Source organism: Podarcis pityusensis (assembly GCF_964106645.2).
Source record: "Podarcis pityusensis genome assembly, chromosome: 3".
NCBI classification, from domain to species: Eukaryota; Metazoa; Chordata; class Lepidosauria; order Squamata; family Lacertidae; genus Podarcis; species Podarcis pityusensis.
This window is the reverse complement of record NC_138026.1, coordinates 33,428,328-33,447,565: the sequence shown is the minus strand read 5'-3', so window position 1 is coordinate 33,447,565 and position 19,238 is coordinate 33,428,328. Positions and strand designations below refer to the sequence as shown.

At 39.1% G+C, this 19,238-nt stretch overlaps 1 protein-coding gene and 1 long non-coding RNA gene across 7 annotated transcripts in view; one reads left to right on the top strand and one right to left on the bottom strand.

The window, feature by feature from the left end:
• LOC308472838 overlaps positions 1-19,238 on the bottom strand; it is a 193,111-nt gene that overhangs the window by 6,245 nt on the left and 167,628 nt on the right. The window lies entirely within an intron of this gene.
• The window catches only part of KHDRBS2 (KH RNA binding domain containing, signal transduction associated 2), a 448,147-nt gene that overhangs the window by 419,206 nt on the left and 9,703 nt on the right, over positions 1-19,238 (top strand). For 2 of the 6 annotated variants that reach the window (XM_080998034.1, XM_080998038.1), the window contains 3 exons: positions 6,172-6,346; positions 8,329-8,377; positions 9,142-9,218. In XM_080998034.1, the coding sequence (XP_080854160.1) occupies positions 6,172-6,269 (98 nt within the window). In that variant the 3' untranslated portion in view covers positions 6,270-6,346; positions 8,329-8,377; positions 9,142-9,218. Of the gene's footprint in view, positions 1-6,171; positions 6,994-7,630; positions 7,760-8,328; positions 9,322-11,106; positions 11,198-19,238 lie in introns of those variants that run through there. The other 4 variants (XM_080998037.1, XM_080998033.1, XM_080998036.1 and 1 more) reach the window with 4 other exon arrangements.

Sequence of the window (19,238 nt, the reverse complement as noted above, 5' to 3'; positions counted from 1 at the left end):
TAAATGTTGTTGGTTTCATGGGGTGGGGGTATTAATGAAAAAAATTAATGAAAAACTTAATGAAAATAAAATAGGCTTCCTAACCATACACTGTTAGATTTTTTTAAAGGATGTATTATTCTATTAAATTCTACAGGGATTATATGCCAAGAATGCTGCTGCGGCTGCTGCTGCTGCTAGTAATAATAATAATAATAACAACTATTATTTTATTATTTATACCCTGCCCCATTTGACTGGGTTTCCCCAGCCACTCTGGGTGGCTTACAGTGCATATAAAAACATAGTAAAACATCAAACATTAAAAACTTCCCGATACAGGGCTGCCTTCAGATGTCTTCTAAAAGTTGTGTAGTTCTTTTTCTCCTTGACATGTGATGGGAGGGCGTTCCACAGGGAGGGCATCACTGCTGAGAAGGCCCTCTGCCTGGTTCCCTGTAACTTCACTTCTTGTAGTGAGGGAACCGCCAGAATACCCTCGGAGGAAGACCTCTGTTTTTGGGATGAACAATGGGGGTGGAGACACTACTTCGGGTATACTGGGCTGAGGCTGTTAAGATCTTTAAAGGTCAGCACCAAGACTTTAAATTGTGCCCGGAAATGTACTGTTCCGGAACCTTGCTTGTAACTGTCGGGAATCAAGCCTTTATCAGGAGAAACTGGCCACTCTCCAGGCACCCGGCTTGATCTCCTGTTGACCTCCCTGTCTGCATTCCCCAGCAGGATACAGGCTAGGTCGTGATAGGCGATCCTTCTCAGCGTGAGAAGAACACACTCCCTCTTTCCTGCCCCCCCGGGCAGGGGAGAGAGATAGACAGAAACGTATTTACATTCCTTTATTTCTGTCTTTGCAGCGTTACAAAAATCATGACTGCTCTCTTCAAGCTTCAGCAGTCGAGAGACAAACTCCTCTTGTACTTCCTGTCCAGCTCATATTACACTCTGAGCTAATTCCGGTGCCCTCTGCACTGTGAATTGACTGTCCCTCTGTTTCCCACGGAACAGTCCTAACATTCCATCATGTGCTGTTTTCAAGCTAGCAGCTCGTGGCTGCATTGCTTCAATTTCGTAACAGTAACTACTGTCTTTAAAAGTGCAATAAGTAACTGAATGCAGTTCTTAGTGATATAGTTAAAGTTTTCGTTTGATCTTGGGTTTTACATAACACCCCATGGGAAACTTGTCCTTTTTCTCACTCTTGCCCTCTCTCTCATCCTTTCTTCCATTTCTCTTAGTCTTCTTAAGAAATGAACCCTCTTTTTTAGTGTTTGAGTTTGTAGCCTCCCTAAAGGCCAATTAAAACTACTTTTCTCCAAAGATATACCCAAAGTACGGTGTGTTAAATCCTTCAGCATCTTCCCTTTGACACATGGTTGCTGTGGGGGAAGGTGAATAATTTCTACAGACAACTACCTGCTTCTGTACTCTATTTATTGCCCATAGATAAGGATCTATGATTGTCTGAGGTTAATCAGAATTTTGAAGAATTCAGAAATGTGATTATTGGCATTTTGTAATTCCAGTCTTAGAAAGAACACCGATAACTACTCATATGACATTTTATGAACTATCAGGTTTTAATTTTAAAAGTGTAACTTGGTGGATGATCAAACACGTTTTTGATGTTGATCAGCCATCTATACACACAGCTTTGCATTTTCCCCTCCAGCTCCTCTACCTTTTAGGATAGTGACTACGGAATGTTAGTGTTGCACAGTGGAAGGCTTAACATTTAAGATGCAATGCTTCTCTTGCCTGTTTTCCTAGTTTGTGTTCTAGTCTGAAATGAACAGCCATCACTTAATCAAATTAGTTCTGCACAAAAAAGGGGGCATTGGGGGAGAGGCTGTGGCTCATCCACTTAGCTCACTGTTTAAGGGGGATTGGTCCTGGTGGGTATCACAACCTTTTGAATCATAATGAAGACTTCTGAACACAGGTTTGTTTCACAGTCAGAATATGTGATAGCGATCCACTATGTGATGAAAGAAAGGTAATGTTAATTCATAAAAAGGGGATTATTATTTTTTTGCAATAAATAAAAGCAGAAAGGATTTTTTTTTATTAAAAAAAAAGGTCAGGCTGACCCACTGAAGTGAATCTTACCATTTCCTTGAGTTAAGAACCGCCACCAAGTGTAAGTAAGTCGATGCAGTTTTTCCTTATGATAGTCATAGTGCAATCCTATACATGCCTATTCAGATGTAAGCCATGGTGAGTTCAATGGGACTTCCGCCCAGGTAAGTGTATATTGGAGTGAAGCCTCAATCAAGTGTCTAGAAAGCACACATTCATATCAATGCAAGTAAGTAAGTGGGAGATCCTCTTGGAAATAGGAATGTAAAATTAACATATATATACAAAGGGTGGAATTCCTAATGAGCCCTGTCAGTGGAAGCCATCCACAGGGACTTCTCCTTGTGCAGTGGGGCTCTTCACCTCTCTCCTTCTCCCATGCACCCTCCAAAATTGGGTCTAGGGGGTCAAGAGAACCCCCCAGGCCAGCTTGCAGGCGAGGGAGAAGAAGGATCATGTTGTCTGGCAAGCTGAAATGCTTGTGCAGACAGAACATTTGTCATAGGAGATATTATATATATTAGTGCATGGTCTCGACATCCTCTTTAAACGTGTGCAGATAATGCATCAATAAAGCAATGCTCCCAGCACATACAGGAAGTTTACTGAAAGCCCAGTGAAAGTAATGGCAAACAGCCAATGTGAATTTTAAGTAAGACTGCTGAAATAATAATAAGTAACTGTCAATTGATCACAAACCAAGGAGGCTGGCAGCTAGTGATAATAGCAATTAACTTCCTATTCCCCATTTAATGGTGGGTTGCTGTATTGATTCAGTGAAAACACAGCAAATTGGAAGTATCCACATTAATAAAAGGTTTCTGCTCATGCATTTAATACTTGTGGCTTTAAAACAAAATCCCATAACTCTTGATTAACTTGTAGCAATGATTACTCATGTCCTTAGCCCTTTCTTTCCAGTTCCTGCAGCCCTCCTGAAATGATTTCATTCGTAAGCAGTTCTCTTTCAAGCCACTTTTAACTTTCTTCTCCCTTCTTCTTTTTCCAATTCAAAATTCAAATCGATAAATGCAAGATTATTTTTTTAAGGGGGGAGCCTATGGCAATCCGATACCCACTTTTCTGAACACAATGGGATTTCCTTTTGAGTAGACATGCATAGGATAGCACAGTAATCATGATAAGTAGAAGCAAAGTGCTCTGGTTGTTCAGGAAAGCAAACAGCCTCTATTAGGCGATTGGGCAAAGATGAATCTGCAATAAAACTGCCCTGCAGGAGAAAAGGAAGCAGATATTTGAAACACTCGAGGCAATGAGTATTTTTGAAAAAGTTCATCCACAGCGATGAAGGAAAGATCTAGATTCATAGTCACAGGGGTTCATAAGGCCTCTGGCGAGAACAGTCAGTCAACGGCTTGATGAGAAACAATAAGAGCAGAGGCGGTTTTAGGGTGGCATTGGGTGCCGTGCTGCAGGGGGGTTGCAAAATAATGCTATAGAACAGAGCATGATAGGTAGGGGTGTGTGCCAAATTTTAGCATCACACATGGCACTGCTGGTGACATACATTCATAACATTAAGCTGAAGATCTAGATGTGTGAGCATAGGCAGCCTTTTTCCTGCTTTTTTGCTCTTCCCATTGCAGCAAAACACACCAAGATTCAGCCTTTAGCCATTGCTTCCCATTACATGTGAAACCAGAAACTGCTACATTTAATAGCTTTTTAAACCAAGCCAGGAGCTTGCTGTGTCTGAATGTTCCCCTCATTCAGAGGACCTCATTCAGAGTTAGAGCTGTCACACACTGATTTTGTTCTACATTGTGTCTGGTTTTTTCAACCTATCCACTCCCCAAATACCTGATCCAAGTAGTGCAGGAGTTAGTGTAGTTTGGAGGAGGAGGATAATGAAAGTGATTCTTTGAATATGCCATGGTGACAAAGTATGAGTTTAATCTGCTTGAAATGCTGACAAAACTTTGCCATGCTAGAGGATAACTAATCTGTCTTGTGTGCCCTTACATTTCTACACGACCTATGCAATCTGCTGCGTTTCTCAAGCAGAACCCTAGCAGGTCTGTTATTTGCCACTGACCCATGTGAACAGACATCACGCACGCTCTTGTTGTCTAATTGGTGTCTTGACCGTAGGCTGCTTGCTAGTTTGTTCGTGCAGGTGCACAACTTAGATCATTGATTTGATTCATTTGGGAATGAGTTTGCAGACATAATTGTGCATATTTTACTTCCAGAGCTTACTAATCACAAGCTGTCTAACTCTCACCAGGATGTTGTGACCAACAGAGATTTCACTAGAAAAATGCTGAAGGGCTAGTCATTGATGTTGTAAATGGTCACAGTGGCCTAATATTAAACAACAACCCACTCATCCCACTTCATTAACTGCTAAGCTTACACTTGCTCTTTATATATAATGCGCTGTAGTAATATCTCAGGAAAATATTTAAAGAGACATAGTTTAAAGCACAGAGCTTAGGACTGAAATGATACAGGCAGGAACTCATTAAGTACCTGAAAGTTGGCTCCGGGGGAAATAAATAAATAATAATACTCCCAAGTTATATCATAGCCTAGAGGTCTCCTAATTTATTTGGCCTACCACCCCTTTTGCAGGAAAAAAAATTAATTACCTTAAATATTCACTTAAATATCTTTAAGTGAAACAACAGAAAGATGTAGTGAAAAATTTGGACAATAAAGTAATCACTATGATTATAACTCTATGTTACATAGTTAAGCGTCATTACACAACAGATGAAATATGTACAAATGTTTTTCAAAACTGGACAAGGAGGTGGACTTGGCCCTGGGATTAAAAACCCATGGGGCAGACCCAAGTGAAGCCTGCCGGCTGATCTGCCCCAGGGTCAGGGCTAGTACCACAGTCTGCCTGCCATTGGACAAATAAGCTAGGCAAGCTGCGATCCACTTCCTGGGCCTGGGTGAAGCCGAAAAGAGTTCACCCAAGCCCAGGGAAACCCCTCACCTCCAGCACAAATGCTAGATTGTTGCACAACAGATGAAACAGGTATGAATGGTTGTTTATGCTTCCACCGCCCCTTATTTTTATTCAACACCTCCCAATTGCACCCAAGGCGACTACCACCCCCCTGGATTGTTCCAGCAGCCCCCAGGTGGCAGTATCGGCCACTTTGGGAAACACTGTCCTAGCCCTTTTAATGTAAGACTGTATCTGCATGATTTAGAATGTCATCCAGACTGTCTTGGAGGATACTGATTATTTGGGTCCCATCCAGGCTAGCTGTCAATCTGGTTTCAGGACAAAAACCGCCTGGTTGTTGTGGGGCATGGGCAGGGTGTGTGGGGTGGTGGGAATCAGCAGAGATGTTTGCATTACAGGGCCTGCACACTGAATACTGCTTCAGTAAGCCAATGAGCTGATGAAAATTCCTCATCCACCACTACACAGAGCTAAGCTGAGAATATCACATGCTGGTGTAATTCAGAAAAGTGACCATGAGTTCACTTAAGACTCCAACTAATACAGTGTATCAATACATTATTGTTACTGGGTGATTAGTGTGTGTGTGTGTGTGTGTGTGTAAACTAATATTTCATGTATATTGAGAATTATCTGCACACTCTGGAAAATTCTGTCCTAACGCTACTTTAGTTCCAAGTAGTTTCCATTCTACTGTTTTCTTTTTTTAGTTGAATATGGAAGCAGAAAACACATTTCAATTACCCACTTTTGATTCAACTCCTGATCCAGTTAATGTACCAGCTGCAGAAAACGATATCCACCTCCATGCTTTAGCATAGCATGTTAGAAACTCAGTTATGGCACAGGGTTTGGAGAGCAGGCAAACTTAAAGCAACAGTTTTCTTATGACTGATTGTGTTACCAGTAAATTGGATATTCATATCTTGCATCAAATAAGGGAAAGAGGTCTGTTGCTCTTTACTGAAAGCTGCCTTGGCTGGCAGCGAAATCTTATAAGTGTGATTTTAGAGAGGACACAGAAATGGATCCCAAAGCTGTCCTTTATATTTGGTTTGCTAAATGCACAACGGGGAACAGCTCAATCTTTTACACACATACGTGCCTACTAAAATAAAGTAAATTCTTTCTTCTTATTTTGTCTGTTTTAGCACAAGAAGAGTGGGCCATAAGCCGTCCCAGCCTAAAGGCACCACCTTCCAGGTCAAGCAGAGGGGGTTACAGGGAACACCCCTATGGTAGATATTGAAGGTCCTCCTCATCTGTGACCTCAACCTTAAAGACAATTAATAACCCGTGATCTCCACATAAACGGCAACAAGACAAGTAATAGCCCATTTCTTTTCTATCCTAGGAATTACTGCTTATGATTACTCTATATACTTCTTGTGTTTACACAATGGAGTGACACTGGCATTAGTACTATTTTATAACATGGACTATAAAAGACCGTTGGCAAGCATTGGCTAAACCATTCAGCAAGATGATGTTTTCTTGGTTGTTCCTCATTGTTGTGTGTAATTTTAAAGCAAAACAGGACAAATAAGCATGAAGCTGCATCTATTCCCCTCCACACCCCTCCCCCCGCCCGGTACTACTAAGGTCAATTTTTTTATTTAGGGTTGCTAAAAATGTAATATGACTTTTTTGAACCAGAAGATAATCAAGATGTAGATAAGATGTTTTAACCTGTCTTTTTAATATATGTTAGTTAGATTTAAGATGTTCAATATTAAGTTTGTAAATTTCATTTTAAATGCTGTTTTAATGGGGTTGACAACAAGCGGCTACTGTATGTATGTAGCTAACTGAATTTGTCCAGTGTTTTAACCTGTATTTGTTTTGCTTTTTTATTTTTAAAAAATCACATAAAGTTCCATGTGTAAAGCTTCTCTAAATAGGAAACCATAATTTTGTCAAATATGTTTGCCATAATTTGTCAATAAAGCTGAAACCTTTTGTAAGAAACTAAATTTGGAATTACGTGTGTTTAGCTTTAAATGCTTGCTTGATTTCTTCTTCAAGAGATGCCTAAAATGTTTTCGATATAAAAACTTTTTTTCAAAAACAAAATACATAAATGAACCCAAGTTTGTTTTAAGAATATGTGCAACACTTTAAAAGTTGTATTAATAGCTTATGGTTGTTAAATAATTTAAAAGCTAGCAAACTAAACTGTGACATGAATCATGGATAGCAGAGACTAATGTATAACATGTTAATGAGAGAGAAAAAAGAGGTGGCTTTAGAACAATAAATGGATTTTTAAACGATCCTCTAAGCTTGATCTTGCTAAACACACACTCTGATTGACTTGTTTGTATTAGCATGTCTCTCGTGAGAATGTAATGGAGTTTAAAGAGGTAAGATTACGGCTTACCAGTGTTAGACTGTCTAAATGCTAGTTCTTCAACCTTTGAGTTTCCCCGCACATTAAATATCCCATTCAACATGTAAGCATTGCATAGACTCACCTTATTGTTTTCACTCCGAGGAGTGTGTTGACTGCATTTGCGTAGTTATCTAATAATTTGTCTTGACAAACCAATCATCAGTGTCACTGCCCAATTGTTGCTCTTCAACTTCAAAAACTTTATTTGTAATTTTCAGTGCTAATTATCACCTCCCTTGAAGGCAGTTTAGAGGGCTGTTATTTCTTTTGAGAATATCAGACTTGATGGCTGATGATTATTAAGGAAATATGTCGCAGGACTCAAAGGATGACTAAACGTTAAACAGGTAACATTAATAGTAACTCTGTAATTTTGAGTATGCAACAGCAATGTTAAATATTCCAAGTGATTAAGTTACTGATAGTTAAAAAAGTAAACCTGCCAAAACATAACAAATAGGTATTATAGGCTATTAAAACAACTAATTAACATTAACTAGCGGCAACAAAATTATTTTACAATATATAACCCTCGAGGCAATAAACAGAACTAAAATTAACAATAATAGTAATGCAACTCTTGCTAACGGTGAATATATAACCTAAATTTTTTATGACAAAAAAGGAAGACTTTATAGTAGGGATACCAAAACTGTGAAATCTTTTAACTACAATTTTTTGTTTCTGGTGGCTTTTTGTCAATGTGATTGGTTTACTTTTTTGATGAGAACTGAACATAGGCCGGTTGCTGTTCATTTTGTTAAAAAAAAAAATCTCTTGCAGCTGGAGTTGCATGCTAACTTTCTTGAGTAGTCTTTGAAACATATGTCTTGTCAGTTGATTCTTTTGTGTTTATTGAAGTTGACTTAGCTAGCTGTACAGCTGTCACACTGAATGTTCTGTCTCACTGTTTCAGGGACCCAAACACAATGGACAGCAAACCAGCACAGTTACGTAGTGCTCAGGTAAGCAATAAACACACTTCTTCATCTGCACATGCACACACACACACACCTCAGGGTAATTGGTTTTTCTTCTTCTTTTCAATCCCTGGAACTGTTGCCCATAAATAACCATTTGTTTTCGGTCTATTCAGTTCCCCAACACCACAGTCCTGTGCACACTTAACTGGAAATAAGTCCCATTGGACACAGTGGGATTTACCTCCGAGTAAAGATGGTCAGGATCATGCTGCAAACGTGCGCTCACATATAAAATACTGATGGTCTCTAATATGCGCCACAGTACACTTTTGTTTGACAAGAAAAAGCTGGGGGGGGGGCAGAAGGAAGTGTTGAGTTGTGTGTCGAACTGCCCAGTAAACAATTTCTAACAATGTTTACAGTAGTTGTGAACATGATGCATTGAGTTGTTTTTCTTTTAAAAGCAGGAGCCCTTAAAAAAAAACCATCATCATATAATTTTTGTAAATAAACTATCCATTGTGAACAGAAATTCATTAAATATACTTTTTTTTCCAGAACACAGACAGGTTTGTGGATTTTATTATTGGTTATGTTTGTTCATTTTTGTGCCAGGTTTATGTGTGGTAGAATCATCGCAATAGCTATCTTTCATCTTGTTGATTCCTCTTTCTTCCACTTTGCAGGTGAATTCATCTCAAATTGGCATGATACCAGTTCATGCCAGGAGAACTGATTAGTCCCCCATACCTACTGACAGATTTTGCATTCCTGGCGTAACTTTTTGTACATGTGTTCCTCCACAGGTATTCCTCCAGTGAGGAAAAATTACACTGGAATTGGCCTAGGAAAGGTGTCGAATTTAGAGTCTTTCTTCCTCTTCCTCCTAATATACCTGAGGGCAAAGTTTGGATTACTAGAACCTTGTAGAACTGAAACTTTGCTGTACTGCAGTTAATTACGAAGATTATTACTTCAACACGAAGGTTTGTGCATAAAGATTTCTAAATTACACATGGCCTTGCAATAACAATAGAAGTCAACTTTACAGAATATCTCTCATGAAAGTGGGGCTATTGTTTTCGTCCGTCCCCCCAATTCATGGCTTAGTCCTAAAGAGTCTCATCCAAGCTCACATCATGGGCACTGAGTTAATAAATGGTGATTTTGAGATTGATACCACCATTATAGGAAGTTAACTTCAGAAAGAGTGGTCCAGGTCCTAGTTTTACAGCAGGGATGGAGAACTTGTTGCCTGCAGATACTGTTGGACTACAACTCCCATCACCCCTGACTATTGGCCATGCAAGCTGTGGCTAAGCTACCAACAACACCTGAAGATCTCACCCCTGGTTTAGACAATGGTTTTCTTCTTCTTTCAGGCCTTTTCTTTTCACATAGCTCCATGGTTGAAGAATCTTTTTACATCTACTATAGAACCTTAGTTTATTGCAGAAGATTCTAGGTTGTTTTCTAGGCTGCACAGTCAATTTACACAAATCTCTGACAAATCAGGTGGGTATTGTCATTTCTCTACTTAAACTGAGAATACATCTAACAATTTGCAGACTAATAGTGGTGGACAAGCTTGCACAACTGATCTCTTAGAAGCTGCTGAGAAAACACAGGGTTCCCAGAAGCGGAGTTTGAAACCATTGTTTTGACTTAAAGCAAATACTACATGACCAGCTTCAAAGGACGAATCGCAGCATCTAGCTTCTTGAATAGTGTCTATTCTGCACTCAGTCAAGGACTGATGGCATTGTTTCTCAATTAAGCAATAATACAGGTTTGTTGTGAGGAAAAGTAAGCTACAACCAGTGCTTTTTATCTGGGTGTACGCAGGGGTATGCATACCCCTAAACATATTGTGAATCTGAGTTTGGCCTCATTGAGGGGCAGTTTTTCAATATGAGTAGAAAAATGAAAGTACCCCTAAACATTTTTTTTAAAGAAAAAAAGCACTGGCTACAACTTTTAAAAGTATTCTATTACCTCAAGAATGATGACTTCACTTCAAGTACCAACATTACCAAGCAGCTCTGAAATGTGTTTTCTTTCCCTTTTGCTGCTTCTAGTTCTCTTCCCATGATAAGTGCACCATCTCTCTCTCCTGCTCAGCTGGTGGGTGCCAGCTCCTATATTTCTTGCAAGGCCACATGTTAAAAAACTAACAACTTTTGCTAAATGTTTCTCAGTATGTCCTGGGCCTTTCCTCCCCCAAACAAGCATATTTGCAGGAATTCATTTCCCCACGTCTCGTTCATGTCTGGGAACAATGTTCCCCTTAACTGATGGCATGTACGTTGCTGTAGGCTGGGAAGAAGTCTAGGAGGTAAAAGTAGAGTTTGTAGCTGAGCTCCAAGAAAATGTGGATCCCCCAAAGTCCAAAGGCATATGTAGAGTATGTGGTGGGCTACATTCCCATTATCCTTGAGCATTGGTGGTGTTGGCTAGTGCTGATGGGAGATGCAGTCCGAAACATCAGGATGACACCATGTAGACTACTGTGATATGGCATTGCTCTACTGCTCAAACTAAGCTGGCTTTGTAAGGTGGTTGGATGGAAGAACATGGAGATCACATATAAAGTGCTCTTGGTTTTATGGAAGAGGAGCAGGACATAAGTCTAATAAATATGTTGACAAGGCCAAAGTCAATCATGATTATCAGAAGCTTATTTATAGTCGAGACAAGGAAGTAATGTAACAGGTACTTTAATCTCTTTTGCACCTAACATTCACTGAGTTATTGTCTCATTTCATTCATAGGATCATTATTGTTTCCAGTGCATGGGCTTTGGAATGGTCTGTGTTCTAAACAAAGAGCTGACATTTAACGCATTACAAGGAACGAAGCAAGGTAGGACAGCCTTCCTGCCTAGAAGAATGTGGAATTTCATTAAGGTTTAAAAACTTTTACCAATTTGCTTGTTGCCTATATAAATATTTTAGAATTAGGATTGAAATTATTCATCAGTAAATTGGGTTTGGTGGCACTGCACTGCTGTACACAAAGTTGATTAAGCCAAGGCATTTGAGATGATTTCCCAAACCAATTATTTCCCATCTTTCTTTAATGCTTTAAATAAATTGGGTGCTATGTTGGAGCCATTTAATAGTTGAGACCTTAACTAAAAGCAACTCAGTTACTCAACTGGTGGGTTCACTGCCCTAATTGCACTGAAACTTTACTGTGTGTCCTGATCTACAGGCCCAGAGGAGGGTCTGCATGAGTGGTTTGATGCAAGGATGCCAAAAATGCCACAGTGATCAGTTCCAGTGCTTTATTAGAAGAAAGTGCAAGCTTACAAAACCCTGCAAAGCCTTGCTGCTGTTACAGACACAGCATGAACGCTGAAATATGTTAGGCAACCATAGCCCAGTTAACTCACCCCTGGCTTAGAGGCCCCTTTCCAACTCTCCCATCTCTCAGATAAGGGAGTAGCTGACAGTGTAAGAAGCCTTCCCTCTCCCAAACAACTAAACCAAAACTCAGGCTTCAAGGTAAGCAGATAAGCAAATATGATCTCATTTTACAGCTCGCACCAGTTAGTCCCCTGGGTTATCTTGACTACCACTATGGCATTTACAGGCCTTCTGGGACATTTGCACCATTTGGTTCCAGACTCTGTGTTAGATATATTATGGAATGTAGTTTCCAATCTTGTTAAGTATTATGGTCTTCCCACTTTGCTGTGCGACTTACTGTGATTGTATTAAAGTACCGTATATATAAGTATGTGTGTGTGTATAAGAAAGCTCACTTTCATAAAGGTAAAAAAAAATTACAGCAATTCCAATTCAATTCATAATCCTTGGTATTTATTAGTTTGAAGGTTTATTTTGGTTACACAAATCTTGTCAAAAGGGCCCATTTACTGCTTGTAGCAAAGAAAAACTGAATCACCTTTGGCATCTAACATTTAATCTTGTCATGAGGAAAGCACCATGCTTCAGATTCAGAAAGCATGAAGGCACTTTCCGGCTTTGGCTCTTTAATCTGTAAATCACAACGGAGGTTTATAGAACAAAGGCCAATTTTAGACCTAAGCAAGCAAAATATACAGCACGCATTCATGCACTAAGATATCAAATGGAGTGAAAAGTTGATTGGACATCAAAACCTTACCTATCCAGAACGAAGTTGCCAAGATACTTTATGTCCTGTCAGAGGATGGTTATTGTCTTTAGAAACTGAATATTTAAATAGGCCTCTAAGGGAATTAGAGGAGGATTCCCATTTTACTGTTGGTTTGTTTATGGTGTTATACCACCTGCCATACAAATATATGGTCAGAGCAGTTCACAATAATTTTAATGCAAGGCTACGTAAGACCTACAGAAATCTTGACCGTGGTTTTATATATTGTGTGTTTTGTTTCCTGAAGTAGACCTTGGGTTGTTGGTTCCCTCCTGCCATGCAGTTATGTTTCAGTAAGAAACATAGGGAAGCATTCAAAATTGTATTTCCTCCACCTTGTAACATTTTAGTGTTCTGTGTCTACCACCTTATCCTGCTGCCTTTATTGACTAAGCCAAACAGCAAGTGATGAAACAGGGTGATGTACATGCATGTATGAATCAGACTCAATAGGAATCTCTAGCATTAGTGGGCTGTAAACTGAAGTGTAACACATCCTAATTATGCCAGTCTTCACTGGTTCCAGCAAGACTGATTTCTGATAAATGCATTTAGGAATAGATTGGAAGAAACAGGTAATTAAGTACTGTATAGATTCTGGAATTTGCATTTTCATTTATAAATATTTTATTTCCTATTACCTGTAGCTTGTCATGTTTGGGGATTTTTCCTTGACCTTTCCAATAACCTTCCCTTGTCAAATGGGTAAACCAATTAGAAGGGTTCCCACCCCACTTTTGTTATACTTTACATATGGGAGAACATTATTTGACACATGCTAGCTGCCAAATATAGCCAAGGACATACTCATTCAAATGATGAGCCCTGATAAGATGGTTTGCTAATAGTGTTTTAAAGTGGTTGTTTTCAAAATCCTGTTTGACACTTTCTAAGGATGTTTAATCACCATATGAGAAGGCACAATGTAAACGTGTAATCAGAAGAATATTACATTATGTTTTACTCTGTTTTAGCAAAGACTATTTTGTAATCACAGATTTAGAGTTCAGTTTTAAACCTGCACGTTGGACATACAGATAGAACAAACTCAAGTGGTCAAAAGCCATGCCTCAATATTGGCCTTCCTTTGGGATACCATTTACAAGTGACAAGAGTGTGTCGAGTTTGGCATGTGTTGATTCAAAAACCCATTCCATCCTATTTCCACAATAATCTAGATATTTAAATAATAATCTTAGTGTGGATGAAAAACAGTAAGTATATTCATTTGAGGCACTTTTAGCCCACTCTTAATTAAAATCAATCCCAGAGCGGGTTACAACAGGTAACTCTTAATACATATTCAACAAGGAAAACCATCAAAAACCTAATCAAAACAATCACAAACAATCAACATCAGCCTGAGTAGACTCCTCCTTCCTTCCAGCTAATTTAACCAACTGTCCTTAAAAGGTGCCTAAAACCCATCAGGGTCAGCACTGATTGAATATGAGAAGGGAGGACATGCCAAAATTGCAGTGCTATACTGAGAACACTCTTTTATCTTTTAACATATTTGCTAAAAAAACACACACCAAAAATCTATATATTTTCTCTCAAGGCATGCACATCTGAGCATATTAACCTGAGGCTATGCATTTTGGCATGTTTCTGAGCAGAGAACTATACTGCAACATTTGGAGAGGTGTAGAATCCAAGGGAGAACTGCTTTCCACTCCACACATTATTCCAAGAGGTGTGGATCAAAACAGTTCTTAATGGAATTTGCTGCAAATTCCTCAAGGTTAAAAATAACATTATAAATAATAGGAGCTCACAGGTAAGGAACACCAAACATTGGCCTGCCCCCTCATCTTACATTCCCATGCTTAGTTTTTCCATGACTTAAAAAGATTTTTTTGTTGTACATATTTCAACAATCCCAATGTTTGAGAGTCAGTAGCATAGACATTGTAAAGGTGGAGTGTTGCGGCAAGATGGCTATTCCGAATTTCCCCACTTTTTAACAGAGGTCATGACCCTCGAGGAGTAACAATGTGTTCATAAAAGTTCTTATGTGGATACCAAAAACACAAACTAGTGGAAAAATTGTGGTGATCTGTTGTGGAACAATCCCACTGAAGAAGATGAAAGTGGTTATCCAGAGCTCATGGCTGGTTGTGAAGAGGCCTCTATAACAGTTCAAGCTTCAGGGCCCCCAAAATGTAGGCTTCCCACATACCCACTCTGCTTTATATGCAAGTGGGGAAGAGAAGCAAACAACAACAAAGACATGAGTCTCCAATGTCACATCTAGTTAGCCCTCAGTCTAAACCTGTTCAGAGTCTTAATCTGCTAGCAAATATAATTTATAGACAACTGGAATGATTTACTAATATTTATAATCCAAGCTAAGGACATGATGGTCTTCCCTAGTTTACACTAACCTCTGCTGAAACATCTGAGACAAGTAGAAGCTTTGGGAAGAGCTTCTTGATTACCTGAGACAGTAAGGGGAAGCCACCTTGAATTCCAGCTTCTCCTTGGATTATCTGGCAGTATGGCACCTTGCAAGACACGTAGTCCAGCCATCTCAAACCTCAGTAAAAATCATGTGCAGTTCAACAGAGCATTCTTAATAAGGGAGAGCATTCAAGTCATAGCATTAAAAGAAAACGAAATACTGAATTATATAAGCTATGTTATTACTTTGCTACTTGGCTTAGTTGGTGCTAATAATCAGAGCTAGTAGATATACAGGTTCCAAATCCCTATCTTTAAACCACATTTCAAGGAATTGAAGATAGCATTAACCACATGTTTCTGGACACCTCATTCTTTGAGACCGTTCCAACAACTCCATGTGGCTGTTAGGAAAGCATTAGTCAAGTTCTTTCACAAATCTCCCTAATATTCCTCAAATTTCAGCCCAAAGCTTCCCATATGAATAACCATACAAGATGTCCACACCACCAGTGCCAGAGGCAAATCATGTGATTCAATTATAGTGATATCAAACATCGACATCCCTCATCCAGATAACAATGATTCTTAACATGATAACTGGTAACTCAGCAGAAGGTGGTACCCTTCTGTGCAGGAAAATCTAAGCCACTAAAAGTACACCAATTAAGAGCTTACAAAATCGGATAAGATGGAGCTTATGAAATACTATTACACACATATTTTTAATAAGTTAATGTCTTGGAGATTGACAGGCATCACTACATTCAGGATGTTGTGTGCATTTTTTTTTAAAAAATGGCATGAGTTAATCCAAGCTCAGATGCATAACAGGAAGAATATGCATCTCCAGTGCTACTTTACAGAAGGCAGGAAGGCATGGGGCAAGGAAGCACAAAACACTTGTATGTCATTACCTTAATTTTTAGGCTACCTCTACCCCATATACACTATGACAATTAACTGTGTGTATAGGTCTTTATCATATCTGCAATGTTCAGGGAATGTATTGTCAAGGAGACTCATTCCTTTCATTTGCTGGTGATATTTCTATCTTCTATACTAATCAAGCAAGACTCCACAAGTCTCATTATATAGCAGGAAGAACATCTGCTTACTCACGAATTATATTCTCAGTGGATAATAGTAACTCATGCATATAAGCAGTCATGCAAATGTTTGGCCAGATGAATCAGAGAGGTGTAGGGCAAGCCAATTTTATAGCTTGAACACTGACCAAAGAATATTGCATGTTGGTGCCTCCTAAAGGAATCCTTAATCCCTTACTAGATGGCATATCTTTATGATATTATATTTTTGCATCTGCGATATAAAACTACAGTTATTGCCCTTGGTGAACAAGTACTTAATGATAGAAACAACAAATAACTAGAAAAATAATGGAGCACATCTGTGTGCAATACAGATGGTATTGATAAAATAATCTGCCAGCATATGAAACAAAACAAAGATAATGCACAGTAAACAAGACTTCTGAGATCATGTTCACACATTGCATAATTGAATTGCAGTGCAGTAGCTGAAACTATCATTTTATTCCTTAGCATCAATTACTGTGTGGTGAGTCAGCATTGATCACTGGTGCCCTGTATTCCACACTCAAGAATTACATTCCAAGTGGGCAAATGCCAGCATGTAATGTATCCTCTCCTCCCCCTGAACCCCTAAAATCAACTCTGTAGTGTCCCTGAACACTTCAGAACAGGGTGTCAGAGTGTGTGGGGGTTACAGGGAAAAGACGAGGAAGGGCAGGTCCTATTGTATGAACAGAAATCCACTGCTCAAGTGGAAGTCTGTTCTGAACCTATATGACTTGGGTGTAAATATGAGACCCCGAGCAATTTTTGGTGTACATCTTACCTACCAATCCCTCATCACAACAGAATGCCTATTAGCTAAGAAATAAACATGCCATCTTTAAAAAGGTAAAGGACCCCTGACAGTTAAGTCCAGTTGCGAACGACTCTGGGGTTGCGGCGTTCATCTCACTTTACTGGCCGAGGGAGCCGGCATTTGTCCGCAGACAGTTTTTCTGGGTCATGTGTCCAGCATGACTAAGTCGCTTCTGGCGAAACCAGAGCAGCGCACGGAAATGCTTCCCGCCGGAGCAGTACCTATTTATCTACTTGCACCTTGATGTGCTTTTGAACTGCTAGGTTGGCAGAAGCTGGGACAGAGCAACGGGAGCTCATCCCGTCGCAGGGATTCGAACCACCTACCTTCTGATTGGCAAGCCCTAGGCTCAGTGGTTTAGACCACAGCGCCACCCGCGTTCCTAAATACCATCTTAAGGACCAACAAATTGATCTGGCAAGTCTTTACCATACTGCAACACTACCTGTTGCTTTTGCTGTAACAGCCTAACATAGCTACCCCTCTGGAAATTATTATGTAAGAGGGGGTTCACGCATTGTATTAATTGTGCGGTTTGCCAGATCATGAGTACCACTTGATTCTAATTCTAATGCACTTAAATTAGCATTACTGTAATTGAGGGGAATCTGGAATATGAGGTACTTGAGTTTCTGTGTGGTTTACAGTTAAAGCAACATATGAACTAGCCCTCAGTAGGAATAAGATTGAAATTCAGGTTGAGTTTCTTATGTGATTTATATTACCTGTGCACTTTTCATAGCCTCTCTTACTGAGAAAGCATTATTATAGCATCAAAATGTTATGCAAACTGGGATTATATAAACCCTCATTACTGAGCCATTCAGTTCCTCAGCACTTAACATCAGTAAGCTGTACTTTTAATTAATCTTCTACTGGCATCTATCCCTGCAAAAAACCCTCACTCATTCTACAATAATTTCTGGAAAGTGGGATCACCTTTTCACTGCTGATGGGCAAGTCCAAGCCTACAAAAGGTTCTGGAACAGAACAGTAAGACATATTCAAAACACCAAGAAATATCTCTTGTCTTTCAAGCCCAGAATACTTCTGGGTGCTGAGAGAATCTCAATTAGATGAGCTCTCATCTCCCTCCTCTTTGCAATGCTTAGAACTCAACTTACACTTAAATGTTTTCCTTTTCTTTTCCAAAGTACACTCTGCAGAATGGAAATACAAATGTCCAGACATATTTTTGTCAATACTCCCCTTCTAATGCAACACTATTTGTCTTTTGATTTAGACTTTATTAAAAACACATTAAAATAAAAAGCTAACATCAGAGGTGATCAATGAAGTAGAAGCAAGCTACTACAACCAAATTTTTCAGCTTTGTAAGCAATAGTACTAAATACGTCGATTCAGAAGTAATAACTACTGAGTACAATTGAAGCTACTCCCCAGTAAGAGAAAAGGATTGCATTTGAATTATTCGTATTAAAATATATCCTGCTCTTTTGGGTGCTGTCTTTGTGCTTTTAGATTGAACCTCATTGTGTTCTTTTGCTATTTCATTCATGCACAGAACCATAGGGCTGAGTGCAAAAATTCATAGCAAGTCCAATAAAATCCAACAAACAGTGAAATGGGTTGTCAGACCCAAGTCAAGGGTCAAGTTATCCAGTCCATGATATCAGACAGACATTAGCTGAAGCCTCTCTAGGAATTTTTGAGAAAAGTTTTAAGAATTCTAACCCAAATTCTCAATAAATGAGGCTTCAGAAGTGTTTTCAAAGAGTTTACTGAGAGAGACTACAGAAATGAAAAAAATAATATTGAAGTTTATCAAGCTTAGTGTCCAAGAGAGATTGGAAAAGTGGGGCTGCCAGAATTCGGAACACCATATAGGATGCGGTGGGAGAGACTGGGGTTTTATTTTCTCTTTGTGCTGCCATAGTGCTTAAAATCAGCTTCATTTTCTCTGTAAGTATGATACTAGAACAGTAGGATTTCTTTCAGAAAACAAAATGTTATATTCCATGCTAGACAGGCAGATCAAATCTGCATTTACTCCCAAAATATCACTTTAGTGCTATGGTAATTATTTTTGTAAAATAAAAAATAATTTTTTTTGTAGTACCATACATTGCATAATCTGAATACCATATTGTGCTATGAAGTAGGGAAACCACCAACGTTATCTAGAACAGGTTTCATACAATGCCCACCAAATCTGTTTCTCAATTTCACATCAACGGAGCTGGACAGATCCAAGTTCTCTTTCAAAGTGATTGGAAGCATTATAGTGGTGGAGTAACTGAGAGGTGTGTGTATTGTAGCTTCTGCAGGAAATCTCTGAACAGGCACTCAATAGAAGTGTTTTCTATGAACACACTTTAGCTATATGCATAAACATTAATTTCCAATGTTCCTTCACCCTCTATTGTGACAAAGAAACGGATAAAAAGATAGTACTACGTAGATGAAAGGTTGGGGAGAGCCT